At 32.2% G+C, this 15,319-nt stretch overlaps 1 protein-coding gene across 7 annotated transcripts in view; it reads right to left on the bottom strand.

Moving 5' to 3' along the window:
* Prosap (SH3 and multiple ankyrin repeat domains prosap) overlaps positions 1-15,319 on the bottom strand; it is a 292,925-nt gene that overhangs the window by 75,753 nt on the left and 201,853 nt on the right. For 3 of the 7 annotated variants that reach the window (XM_076401308.1, XM_076401309.1, XM_076401314.1), the window contains exons 1-2: positions 2,367-2,600; positions 219-399 (exon numbers count right to left, since the gene is read on the bottom strand). In XM_076401308.1, the coding sequence (XP_076257423.1) occupies positions 219-399; positions 2,367-2,455 (270 nt within the window). In that variant the 5' untranslated portion in view covers positions 2,456-2,600. Of the gene's footprint in view, positions 1-218; positions 400-2,366; positions 2,624-15,319 lie in introns of those variants that run through there. The other 4 variants (XM_076401310.1, XM_076401313.1, XM_076401311.1 and 1 more) reach the window with 2 other exon arrangements.

Below are 15,319 nucleotides of genomic sequence, written 5' to 3'. Positions count from 1 at the left end.
GTATTTAAAAATGACTTGGTACGTTTCTAATTAAATTCTAATGAGAATATTTTTGAGGCAACGCATATTATAACGTGTTCGAATATATTTCATATAAATAAAAGTATATTTTTAGCAAAAAAATAGCGAGAGCTTTAGCATCCATCCGATATTATCTTCATATTATCAATTCAATTAGGATCGTTCATGTAGTGATGACAAATAGAATCTAGACTTACCTTAGGTAATGCTGCCAAACATTGCTGTTTGACATCCCACACCATCTGGTCCCGCGGAAACTGCAGACATTTTTGTACGCTCAACTCAGGCACGTGGATGCGAATGAGGAGGTGGCCCGAATCATCGGCGCCACAACGGCTTTCAACCTCCTCCTCCATGATCATCGCTACTTCCTCACATCTGCAATAAAAATCAATTTTAAGTATATTCCTCCGTGCGATCATAGAAATTAATAACCATTCAATTTTAGTTAATTTTGAAATTGAGGAGATTGTGAGCCATAACTTGAAATTTAGGTATCACAACATTTTGGTATGACACGGGTATAAGGAAATTGATCGATAATGTATATGCATGTACAAGAAATTTAGAAAGAGCTAATTTTGTTCAAGTTAAAATAAGTATAAAATTAAATAAGGCAAATATTATTTTAAAACACCCTAGTTGTTGCCAATACAGACGTTTTCAGATCTGTTAGTTAGTTATTTTCTATCTTGGATTGTTAATTCACAACTAGTGTCCAATTGTTCCGAACCTACTATTTTATTGTGATTGTATATTATGCAAAATAATTTAATAAAAATAGAAATCGAACTTTTAGCAGATTTACTTTGAGAATTAGAACACAAGACGGATTTGAAAAAAAGAAAAGAAAAAAATTATGTCTTTATGGCTGCGAGATGTGATGAGTGAAGTGTTTAGAATTAAGTGTACAATATCGTTCGTACAGTTATTCCAATAAGTAGCTACTTTCTGTTGTAATAAAATAAAATAATATTAAGGTAAATTAAGGTTTTTGTTTTGAACCCTGTATGTTTCATAATTTAACTACTGTGGCATCAGTAAAAATGAGTACTATGGTTGCATGAAAGCCCGATTTTAAATACTTTTATATATTGTGTAGGGAAAATTATGTTGCGGCAACTAACTTGTTTAATTAATATTAAGGCTTTTAACATTAACGCTGATAACATATTTTTCTTTTGTTGCAACAATCAATTGTTTAATTTCAAACCAATACTTTTGTCTCATATCAACATTTCACAATACTGTTATTTACTTTATAGAATTAATCTCTGTTTCGTATTTTGTTATAATTTTATTTAATTGTATTATTGAACTATTATAACTGCGTGTTTTAAACAACGTAACCTTTTACTACTTCTGGTTATTATTACTATATATTTTCTTCTATTTATTGAAGATTACTCAAATATTGATTAATTATTCAACACACATTCAAGTGGCAAAATTAATTTAGTTCCGAATAATTTGGATACACGTCAGGGATTTTTGGTATATATATTATAGAAACTACTCGATTTTACGCATATATTTTAGTATTGGTTCATTCAAAATCGAGATGGATCCAATTCTGGTCTTTTAACCTTACTGTGCAGTGAAGAGTTTCAAAAAGGACCGGTAGAATATTAGTTAGCATCGTATAATTAAGGTTGCTACTAGTCAAGAAAATATGAAACTGCTTCTTAAGGGTTCTATAAAAATGTGTTTATAAGTGTTTTAGATTATTTTCTTGATTACATTAATGAAAAGCTGATGTAGTAACTATTGAAAGTAGCTTTTAATATTATGTTACCCTCTTGTTTATTTTTACCAATTCAAGCAGATGGGTTATGGTGAAATCCATTAATATTTTTATATTGTGGGCCTATAAAGTCGAATCTAAAATACATCATGCTAAATGATGTAGCTCCCTGCTATAGATAGAACTAAGAATAAAAATTGTAACAACACTATTACAGAGTTAGAGAGCCATTGTGACTGAACAATAATGGAGAAGCACCACTACTCGTAAGAACAGGATTTATTATTAATGATAATTTATTGTGATTCAATTTAAATGTAAACGAAACGATTATATTCTTGCTATTTAGTTTTAATATGCATAATTGAAATATTTATTTATGACATCATTATATTCAATAATATTATGTTTATATCTGATTTTATTTATACTGATATATTATCAATAATCTATTAAAAACAAACGCAAAAGTTTTATTATAAGCACATTTATTGATTATAATACGAATTTATAATAAATATTTGGTCGTATTAACCTTAGTTTGCCATTAGCAGAATTGATCAGCTTAACTGAATACCACATATTTATTGAATCTACTTACAAGCCAATTTCAACAGAATTCAAAGACCACGAATCCTCCTGTATCCATTTCAAAGTCTTTTTTGGTTTTAGCCACTTCATATTTAACATTTGAAAACTATTTACATTTAACACACCATTTCGTGCAAGGAAAGAAGTTCTACACAGAAAGCGAGTGGTAACCGGCGAAATATCAAGTGAATATACTGAGTATTCAATGCCAATAATTGCAATTTGAAAAATCGAAAAACCAGAAACATCCAACACACGTCTCAATCGTTAGGAATAACTACGACAACTGGATGTGAAAAAGGTGAGAAAAAACACGTTGATTTCGGCACTGTCTCGCCGATAAAGAGGTCGCGCTAGAGTGAGACCGAACAACGCATCACTTGTTCTTATCTTATCGGTTCATTTTACCGAGGTGTAAGTTTTTTATCTACTTTTCCGGATGAATAGGACGACGGGTCGCGACGATGAGGCAATTCAAGGAAGCTGAAAACTTAGGCTCTGCGTTTTTCTTTAAATAAATTCACTGCAGACTGCATTGTTCTGCAATCGGATGGTCGACCGCGAGCCGAGTTTTTTATGCTTTATCAGACATTAAAACTCAGCAAGATTTGCTTATTTTGTACTAGCTTGTTCATAAAAGATTGCGGAGCAGCATATATCCATTAAATGCCAATTCAACATTATTTCAAAATTTAATTTTCCATAAGGCACTATATCAAAATTTCATTTTAAAATAGAAAATGTCATCATCACTATGAATGGCATCTATCATCATGATCCTGGATTCAGAAAACAAGTATATTCGTATTCAAAAATTTGCCAACAAAGTGTAAGTTTCAGGTTTTTAGGATCTTTTTTTTTTAATGAGTTGATATATTATTACTAATCCGATTTTAATAATCAATACACTTTTTTGTATTTTAATTCTAGTTCGTTTCTTTTTTGATATGCACCGTCAAGATTTATGTTTCCGTCAAGATTTATCGCAATTTACTTAGTATTTTTTGTTCTGGCCTAAAACCAGGTGGTGGAATGCCTGACGTAAACCAATCGTCGATAATTGTTCTGGCGCGACCAGTTGGGTTGGGTTATGTAGGTCTACCTCTAGTCTTACTAATAAACTAAACCGTGACCTCACAGCTGACTCCTGTGGGTCACTACTACTAAGGCAGTAAATTTGGGGATTTGGCACCCGCCAACCGGGTAGCAATTATGGGCACCGGGACCCGTCAAAAGAGCAGAGCGATCTTGAGTTAACACACTGTGTAGCGACCTAGAGGCATGTCAAATTTTACATAGTGGAATAACGGTCTACAAAATACCCAGAAATCTAATTCCATATGTTAAACACGGGCAGGGTGTCAGAAGCGCCAACTAGAACCCGATAACGAATAACTGACAACCCCGAGACGTTCATCTAGGATGTTATTGAAGGGTATTTCCATTGATTCAGTTACCAACCATCGTTTGGTTTAGACGTGCCACCATAGACTGCCCAAGCCTCTTCTCCAGGTAACACCGCTGCCATCCGTTTTATCTATTTTGTATTTTTCACATTTTTATATTACTTCAATAAATAACGGTCACATAATGTAAACACTACTGTTTCATTTCGTTTTACCTCCACTTACCGAGCCATCTAATTTACCCTAAAACAGTATAAGTTTAATTTAAACCTATCAACCAAACCTCATTTAAAACTATCGACACTTCTTTTGGAAAAAAAATTGTTATGTATGTTTTCTTTTAATACTTTTTCAATATATTTTTATGTTGAAGATACTTTTTCGGCATCCCTATCACTTGCTACCTGGCTAAACTGAGATGATCACTTACGAAGAATTCTCTATAGCTACCTAAAAATGAAGCCGACTTGTGAATATCACCATGACATTGTCAGAAATGTTGCAAAAAGTAATGTAATGCGTTGAGTGATATAAAATACTATGATGTACTATAATATAAACAATTTTTCACAATAATTTTTAAAACAATAAAAATATCTCTACTCGTTATTATGACAAAAATTTCATTCTGGGTAACCCTAATATCCATCGGATATTTAATTAATCTAGATATAAAGATATTAATTGAAATTTGAACTTTTATCATCACCTTTAATCAGAAACCCGAATTTCTGGAAACAAAAATTACTCATTTTACATTAATGTTGTCTCATTCATACTGGCATGTCTGCCTTATAATGAACTTAAAATATTAGAAAATACAAAGTTTACTAATTTAAAAGTTATAAACACGTGTCCAATATTTAACATAAATCATTTTATACATTTTACAATAACAATATAATTTAAAACACGAGGTGATTTATCGCGTTTAAATCAAACGGTACTTTTTATAAAAATCCTTCTAATTTTAAATGTGTTTCTAAATAATTTTAATCTACCGTATAAAAAAAAATAAAACATTTTTATCTTAGATATTTTGATGTTTAAAATCGATTAAATAATCAGTATGGCGCCGTCGAGCATTTTATCCCAAGGAAATATATGAAGTTAAAAATACAATCTCTAATTATCTATTAATAAAACGAATTAAAGAGACACTTGTTATAGGTAGTTAGGAGATATTATAAGGTGTTATTAAAACTTAATGTAATCAGCTCTTTCAACGACCAAAGGGAATGAAGGTTTGCCTTGGATTATTGTCGACTATGAAATGTAAAAAGGAACAAGAGTGGAAAGTCATTGGTTAAACCTGTTAAGTAACAATGTCAATTGAAAATCAAGGAATACAATCAAAAGGGTGTGGATCTGCTATGAACTGGATTGGATCTGCTGTGAGAATTAAATGAAAATTTTATTGGAAATATCACCTTTTACAACGGATGCGCCTAATAGTGTGTTGAAGGAGAAATTATCAGTCCAGTATCAGTATCAGTGTTTAGTCAGTCCTCACTAATATAAAAAATGTCCCTGCGAGTGATATGTATTTGTAGCGTTTGTCATTGATATGCTGGCAAAACAATATGGCTGACACAGGCTGTTAAATTCGACCAGCCCTTATTGAAATTGCCTATAAGTGACATATTTATAAACTAATATAATCCAAGCAATACATTGACACTTCCAAGATAAAAGAATAACGAGTATGAATACATCTCAGTGTGATAAAACTATGAATTGTGATAAAATTCATATAAGTTAAAACAAGCCGCATATATAATTATATTTGAAAGATAATATGGTATTTCTGATCGGCCTCCTAAACTATATAATTAATCTTTGGGGATGCAATGATACAATAATGGATGGTAAAATACTTGATTGTTCTTCTCATTCTTCAATTCTCATCTTAAACAATTATACTTGTTAACTTTGTAATCATTTGTCTGAGGCTATAGAAAAAGTACAAGTAGCGGTCAACAAGATCTACAAATGGATCAGAGACTGGAAAATACAGCTTAATGGCTCCAAATCTGTCTATGTTAATTTTACGTTGCGGCAAATTGACAAAAACTTAGTTATATCATTTGATGGATGCCCGATTCCTCTAGCAGAATCAACTAAATGCCTCGGAATATATCTCGATGGTAGGTTAAACTGGAAACATGATGTCAAACAAAAAGCAGATCAGATTAGACTCAAACAACTATACTGGTTAGTCGGAAGATACTATGAATTTGACCTAAAATCAAAGAGATTGGTTTATCGGTTGATCATAATGCCTATTTGGACCTATAGGGTGCAAATATGAGGCACTAAACCGTCAAACCAACTAGTAATCCAACGCACCCAAAACAAAGTTTTACGTTTAAATACCAATGCTTATCGCTACGTTATCAACGAAGAGCTGCACCATGACCTCGGAATCAAATGGATAGACGAAGTGATCCAAGATTTCGCTCTAAAAGATGAAATAAGTTTGCTAAATCACAGCAACGTGGAAGCAATATAGCTACTGGACAACACGCAGGAAATCAGAAGATTGAAGCGAACCAAACCACATGAACTAGTTTAGTTTATAAGTGAATTTTTAAGTTTAGCTTAAGTAGATTAGTTTTATTATAATTGGGGAAATATAGTGATGTATTACTCCCGTACACGCCATGCTTGTACATTAATGCAAGTACAACAGAACAGTAGTAATAAATTAATTTGTAAATTAAGATTGTACTAAGCATATCGAATGTAAGATGTAATTAATACAAAAAAATTGTCTATTCTTACAAAGCAGACGTATCCAAATAACTTTATTTATTTTATTTAAAAAATCTTTAATATGCTACTGACACCTACTCTATGTGCAATGTAGAACAAGTGCTAATGCGAGAACTAATTGAATGTCAACTGACAAGCTGACGTTACGATGGGGTAACAGAATGAAGGAAAAATATTATCTGATAAAATATGAAAATATTATCCTGCGAATCCATTTGTAATTAATTGCATTGAATTGAATTGACAATTGTTAATTGGCGATGATGAAAAATTGGTCTATTTTGTTAATCTTAAGGCCAATAACTACTATTCATTGTAACAATGCAATAAATATTGTTTTATGATCTCTTAAAATTTTGATTGTTCGCTTATTTTAGCTCTAGTAAAGATTAGCCGAATATAATAGGCGATAATTTGTCAAAAATATGTATAATGTGCTTTAATATAAACAATAAAATTTAAAATGTATAAAACAACATAAAATCATGTTTATCAATTTAAAATCAAATCTATTTAAGTCACGTTATAGTGTTAGTTTTGTAATATATCTTTGGATTTTGCAAATATTATTTGATATAATTGCTAATAGTAATTTCTGTTCTTGTGTCGCAATATGAGAAAAAAATCTAATTAGAATTTGTTTTAATTTTATTGTCTAAACGATATTAGATTAGTAATTGTAAAAAATGAATAATAAATAAAATGACCCACTTTTATAAGTATAAAGGTTTAACATAGACACATATATATTAATGTTATATAAAACTGACTTGGAAATATGATCTACGTGACCTATGAATTGTTTTTAATTAAGTGATATTTGATTAATACTCTGATAGCAACATAATTACTATGTGGAATTTTATTGTATTGTTTTATCGCTGGTTCTGTTTGAATGTTGTATAAGCAGTACTTATTTTATCAAATTATCTTCAATATACTATTAGTATTTGCTATTCATTCACCTGGGTAAGGCCGTAAGGTATATGCTTTACTATTATTTCCTGATATATGATTGTATTTACACAAATATTTCAAGGAATTGAAGGTTGACATTGTTGTGATTGAAGGTAAAGTATCGATGTTTTAAGATCTGTCAATACGAGATAATCTGAAAAATATCGATAGTTTCCTGTAGGTCGGAAAGAAGTTATCTTTAACAAATAACATGTTGTTTCAATAAATTAGGTCAAGAAAATGTATTTAATTTGTTTGGTTCAAGCGTTACGTGTTAGTTGAATTGCTGTGTATCAAAAAATATGAAAATAAAAACTAAAATAAGTATATGTCAAAATAATGAAATCTTAAATATACTCCGCGTTTTTGTTAAGTGGCCTAATAATGCTCATCAGAAAAGACAATAGCTGTATTTTAGATCATTATTATTTTCGATATTTGAATAAAAGAGCATTTCGAAGATTTGATTATATTCCATCAAGACATCACACATAACAGTAAACTATCCGTCTATTCTAAGAGAGGTAATGATCTATCTGGATGGTAGTTGCAAGATCAATTTTGTTTTAGTAAGTATGGGATATGTTTGATGGGTGCCTCACTTTTTGAACGAAAGATATTAATAATTGTAATGGTTCTCTCAAGGCCGTCAAATTAATGCTTCGAATATGTTGTATGGACTAGCCCCAATTTATGAATTTTTGCCATGGTAACTACACACGTGTATACTCGTACATTGTAAAGGCTTGAGCAATAATCTTTTCTTCGCCAAGTTCAGTCGTTTTTGTTTTAAATAAATACAAAATATGTCCAAAAGCTAATGAAAATTTTCCTCGGTGATCGTTTTATCCTTTTCAAGATAATCGATATGAATTACACAGGGTACATGTCAAAAAACAATAGCATTCTTTGATATAAGTTCATCCGGAGAAACCCATTATTTTGATTGTTCCTTGGTCAGTGATTTTTTGTGATACATCCATGTTTCGATCATTGCCAAGCACTCCTTTGAAAAAGGCAACTTTATTTTTCATCTAGCAGCATCTATTCACGTTTAATATTTTAAACATGTACAATATTGTCTTCAAAAGCATCAGTACCCATTTATTATATATTCTTGTCAAATTTATATGCTTACAAATTATATTGTTTAATAACCACTAGGAATCATGATATAAATATTGATATATACAAATTTAAAATAATCTACGTAACAGTGTTGGAGAATTAGTTACATTTTACATTATCTGCCCTTTGTGGGCTTTGAAAATATCCCTATTCGGGTAATTTTGTTGATCTGTCACATCTGGAATACATCATAATGTTTATTCATAGTTTAATTTTAGCGACGTTACAGAATATCATTCAAGTAATATATAGTATGGTAACATAACATATAGTAATAGTTATTTACTGGGATTAATCTCAATTTGTTGTTTTAGCTTCATTATAATTTGTTTATTTCTTTGATTATCAATAGAAAACTAGTATTTTGTATTTTTTTTGAACTCCGTTAAATTTTGGCATCCATATATGAGAAATTAACAAGAAAGTAATCATAGAATTAGCAAATAATAAACATGAACAAATGGAGATTATCGTAATGCGCATATACAGAACGAACCAATCATGTGATACATTTTGTTCGAGAGGCTGTCTACAGTCAATAGTGAATTAAATACAAACTAATAGATGACAGTTGAGGAGAACAATGATGCATTTAAAGTTACAATATTACGAAAAATTCAATAATTCGCTGAAAAAGAAACTGCAGCAATATTTGGATAGACGGATAAAAATGCAACAAATATTAAAAAGCTGTAGGTGTTTTAACTGTCGAAAAATCTCGCAATATTTCATTTTTAATAAGCGAGCGTTGGTATTGGTACGTAGTAACAGATACACGATATTACGCATAAAACCGTTAGATCACACCCATTTCGAGAATAATAACGGGCATCAATGGTTACGCGATTATTAAGTCATTAAATTCCACCGTGCTTTTACTGAATTATTTTCGGCCGAGACAAGACACCGACGAAAGAATGAAAAACAGCCGACCGTTAGAAGAACATATTTATTATCGCAGATTGCTGGAGAATGGACAAAAACCCACTACGAAAAAAAGGAGGACGTGGAAAAACGCGAACGTCGCCGCTATTAAGCCGGTCTTGATACTGTTTACGACACTAACAGTACAAATTTTTCTTCATAATTGGAATCAGCGAGATCATAATACATTTTATGTGAACGTAAGCCGGTCCACGTGACACCATCTTCATCAAACTGTTGACATATGTTGATGATCCATTGAATATTTTTCGAATATTCGTCATATGCAGTAATATTGATCAATAGTTAAAAAAACAAAGGTACAGGGTGTCTATTGAGAATGTCCATATTTTAAATTGATACAAAAAAGATAGATGGGCGTCTGGTATCAGAAACTGACACAGAAACATATATTTAGAGGCTATGAAATATTGCACCAATGCACCAGAAGATATTCAAAACAGATCTGTGAGCATTATAACTAAAAACGGCACCATCAAAGTATCTGGTTTATATAAATAGTTATTAAGCAACTCTATTATATAGAATATAGGCGGTGATAAATATACGGTCAAAGGATTCAGATAAAATCCCAGACTACTGGATTTCTACATCACTAAAAACATTTCAATCAATTATATATAAATTGCAGAAAATCTATAAATAAAATCAAATCATTCACCTATTGTACCGACTTTAAATGTGTACATCATATCAAAGCCAAGTAATGGAAGAACCGATTGGATAGGCTTTGAAGCGGCATTAGCAGAAAAATCAACCTGGGACATCGGATACAGAATTTAGAGTGATATATAACTGACCGATAGTTCAGAGTCAAACAAGAAAATCTCTGTTCTGACTTGAGGAAAATACAAACAGTTGTGCGTCAGGAAAGTTTATTGGGAACAGTCCTTTATCTGCCATACTATAGGAACGGCCTACGTTCAATGAACATGTTGTTGCTATATTTGCAGATGGTACTGAAATCTTAGCCATTGGAGGTAATAACACTGAATTAATGAAAAAGTTACAAATAATTATTTCGGAAATACAATGCTGGATTTAAAAATGGCGCATTAAAATAAATCACTCAATTCATCAACGATTCATCATCATTTCATCAACAAAAGAATCAAGAACAAGCCAGTATATATAAATCACTAAGTAGTTTCGTATGGAAATACAGGTATATATATAGGCCCTTGATGTTAAACTATTGGTGGAAGCCACATATTAAGAACTGAAGCTCAAGTACAAAAAATGTACTGGTTATTGGGCAGATTTTCAGCCATATCAATATATAATAAGGTTTTGCTTTATTATCTATTCTTGAAAGCAGTATGGACATATAATGTTCAACTGTGCAGTTGTACCAGCCAACGCAATAGAAATAGAAATATGATACATAGATTCCAAAACCAGGTACTGCGGGGTATTTTTGATGCTCAATGGTACATTCGTAATGATAAGCTCTACAAGTACCTGAAGGTAGAAACTGTCAAGGACTATGCCCAAAGATATAAAGAGAAGTCCCATGAACATACCAATATTGAGATTCTCCAGCTCCAAGATAATGATGGCTGAGTCAGAAGATTAAAGCGAGTAAAACTATTAGATATAGTTCAGTGAAGTTATAAGTGCACAATAAAACCAATGATATTTTTTTGACATTGCAATTTTTTTATAAAAATGAAATTAAATTAAATTAACTTGAATCTAATAATGAAATATTAATGAACTAAGTGAGATTGCGTGAACTTAAAAACATTGAAGTATTACTACTGCTCGACAACAGTGGGTTGTCCATATATCCATATACCCGAAAGTTGAAGGGACAGAAACCCTTTGAACTAATATAGTTAAATTATGTGGAAAAATTGTGTAGTGCATTAAATGTATGTAGAGTGCACCAGTGGTAGGTAGTACATTCAGTAAACACTAAATAAGAATAGGCTGAAATATTAGATCTGGAATTTTAATAGATATATGTACTTAATAACTTGTTATATGTGTGCAATGTGCTTTTTAAATAATTATATTTAAATTTTAATTAAATAAATTAAATAACAGGTCAGTTGAAAAGTCCCCATCTTACCATAGTAAAACAAATTTTTTTAGCAAAAATAATTTTTTTTATTCAACATAATTCCCGTTAAGGGTGATACACTGATTATAGCGACCGTACAACATTTCGATAAAATAGACCTCGGTTTCGGCGATCACCTTTTCATTCGACGAAAATTTCTTCCCAGCGAACATTCTTTTGAGATCTGAGAACAGGAAATAGTTGCTGGGGGTCAGATCTGGAGAATACGGTGGATGAGGAAGCAATTCGAAGCCCAATTCATGCATTGTTGCCACCGTTTTCACTGACTTGTAACACGGTGCACTGTCTTGGTGAAGCAGCACTTTCTTTTTTTTCAAATGCGGCCGCTTTTCAGCGATTTCGTCCTCAAAAGGTCCAATAACGCTATGTAATAGTCGCTGTTGATAGTCCTTCCTTTTTTAACGGAGTCAATGAAGTTTATTCTATGCGCATTACAAAATATAGAGGCCATAGCCTTGCCAGCCGACTGTTGCGTTTTCCCACGCTTTGGAGCGGATTCATCGTATGCAATCCACTCGGATAACTGTTGATTGGACATCGGAGTGAAATGATGGAGCCATGTCTCATCTACTGTCACATATCGATGCAAAAACTCGGGATTATTACGCTTGATCCTCTTCAAACACTGTTAAGAATCATCAACTCGTTGTTGTTTTTGGTCAAAAGTAAGCTCGCGCGGCAACCACTTTGCACAGAGCTTTCTCATACCCAAATATTCGTGAATGATATGATGTACACGTTCAGTGGATATCTGATATTTCATTCAATTTCAATTTACAGTCATTCAAAATCATTAAGTGGATTTTTTTTATGTTTTCGTCGGTAACAACCTCTTTTGGACGTCCACTACGTTCACCGTCTTCGGTGCTTATTTCACCACGTCGAAACTTAACATACCAATCCTTGATGGTTGATTTTCGTGGGGCAGTGTCTGGAAACTCGACATCAAGCCAAAATTTTGCTTCAACTGTATTTTTTCCTTTCAAAAAGCAATATTTCATCAACAGGCGAAATTCCTTTTATCTATTTTTTTCACAATAACAAAAGTTGCTTCACTCAAAATGCTATAATTCACAATTTCAAACATAATTGAAACTAATCGTCCGATATCTGTCAAATTTATACACGCATCTTTTGAGGGTTAGGGCTAACTAAAAAACATAAAAACATATTTAATTCTAGTAACGCTATTTATGTGTCAGGCCGGGGACTTTTCAATTGACCTGTTATGTGCGTGATCTTGTTGTCTTGTTTCTATTATTTCATTTGACGCAATAAAATTTTAAGTTTGTATAAATTTTTTCAATATATTTTCATTATTTATCTGCTAATAGACACTAATACACATAAATCAAAAAGCTTCAAATGTTATAATTATCAGGTGGATCGGAAAGTCATTACCGTTTTTTTCGAAAAAAATTTTTTTTCAAGAAAATGGAAAAAATTATTTATTCACAGTACTGGCCATGTGATTCCATACCTTTTGTACTTCTTTCAGTCAAGTTATGGATGTCATCCCAAAAAATTGATTGTCCTTTGAGCAAAACCATTAATCGAGCCAACTTCTTCGGAATTGGCGAAGAGCTGCTTTGGAAGTAAAAGTCCCAAGTGACGTGGGTGTGATAATATTTCCCATCTCGTTTCTTAGGGCCCATAGTGGATGTTTTTTAATCAATGCATGGTTCAAATTAATCATTTGTTGCCGCTAGAGATCACTACTAACTGTTTCACCAGATTTCAGCAGTTCGTAATACACAACGCCAGTCTGGTCCCACTAAACACAGAACATTGTCATGCGACCAAAACAATTTGGCCCTGGAGTTGATCAGCCGGCTTCGCCAGATGCAACCATGATTTTTTGCCCTTAGGGTTTTCAAAATAAATCAATTTTTCATCATCCGTCACTATTCGATGTAGAAATGACTTCCGATTATACCTTTGAAGCAGCATTCCACAGACGATTTGTCGATTTCCCATTGGCCTGTCATTCAATTGATGTGGCACCCATCTTTCCATCTTTTGGATTTTCCCCATTGCTCATAATCAGTCGCTAATCATTTCTTGGGCCACATTTAACTCTTTTGCCAATTATTTGTGAGTTGGGGCTAGGTCTTCTTCCAATAACCCTAGCAGTTTCGCATCTTCAAACTTTTTCGATCTACCAGAACGTTGTTTGACTTGTACATTAAAATCATCACTTTTAAATTTTCGAAACCATGCTTCACATATTTTTAAGGTTACATGTTAATGCGTGCTGTAAATGCACATTTTCAGGTACGAAACTTGACATTTTCAAAAAAGTATACATCTATGACGGTGTTACTTTTGCAAAATATAACATGTATAGTTTTGAAGCTTGATCTTAGTAGAATAGAATGGCATATGTGTCTAATCATAACATTACATACTTAAGCCTAGAAACATCTGTTAGAAAAACCGTTTTCCGGTACATCTGGTATATAACAATTTTAAAAGAAGATACAAAGTCTAAAAGGTAAATCTAATCATATAGATGTATACTTTATTTTAAGTTTCTTATGTGTATACTAACAATATAGAAATACTAATACAACATGAATAAAATGAGTAAAATGAGATAAGTTAGATTTCCTTATAATTCAGTCATGTAACATCAGTAACTGATTAATATGTTTGAACATCTGCAAACTTATAGAGGTGTATATGAGTATAATGCATTGTTATTATTTATTATTTACATAAATATCCATTTCTTTCTTCATTTTCTTCTAAATGATAACAGAAAATGATAACAAATTATTATAATAACTCTAAGAAAGAAGTGGCAACCTATTACATCAACTGGGGCACAAACTATACAGAAGACTCTTGATTTGTCACTTGTCATTATCTCTTGAAAGATTTGATCCATCAGCATCCATATTTTTTATTCAGAATATAATCGTCAGAATAATCGGTAAATTTGACCCTCCATCAGATAAATAAGTTACTTAGGAATTCTCCAGGCGCAACTAGTACGAAACGTCATTCGCCCTCTCCGCGATAAACTCCCCCACGAAATTAAACGACGGCCTCGATGGCGATCCCTCGGGCCGTTTCAATTTTCGTCCAGTAGCAGCTAGACGGATCGATGCGACTTTTTATTGTCGACAACGGAAACCGAAAAAGAAGTTTATTAAGCGTCGGAAAACCGTAAGTCGACGAGGACGGCCACGAATATCTTGATGTGGTTTTTTCGTTCGGGAATTAATTGGGACGAAGCAGTTAAGGGATGGATTAGGAAACGTCGGCTGTTGAAGATATGGGCCGTTGATGGAACTAATTCCCAGATTCCTGCCGAAATATTGGTGAGAACGGCAACAAAAATACGAAGCCGGAAAAACATCGCTATAAATAATGCACTAATGAAATGTCGGAGATCATTTCATTATCGCATTTGTTAGGTTTCATATTGATATTCTTTCGTCAGTTCGATAAAATTAGTGGTCTATCCCATCCATATTTTCAATTCAAGTTCCTTAATTTCATAAAAATATTTAAAAAATATTCACAAAAGGACGGTTCAGCAAATATGTAATGACGAAGCGGTTTAATATTTAAGCAATAGGTTAGATGACTATTTTTGAAAAACTATTTTATGACAATTCTACATATTTACCTTATAAATACGCCCTAAAATGCTCTAAA

Source organism: Rhynchophorus ferrugineus, unplaced genomic scaffold (assembly GCF_030347505.1).
Source record: "Rhynchophorus ferrugineus isolate W39M unplaced genomic scaffold, kcgeb_rfMv2 rfM3, whole genome shotgun sequence".
Lineage (NCBI taxonomy): Eukaryota > Metazoa > Arthropoda > Insecta > Coleoptera > Curculionidae > Rhynchophorus > Rhynchophorus ferrugineus.
The sequence above is the reverse complement of the archived record's forward strand: the minus strand, read 5'-3'. Positions and strand labels throughout refer to the sequence as shown.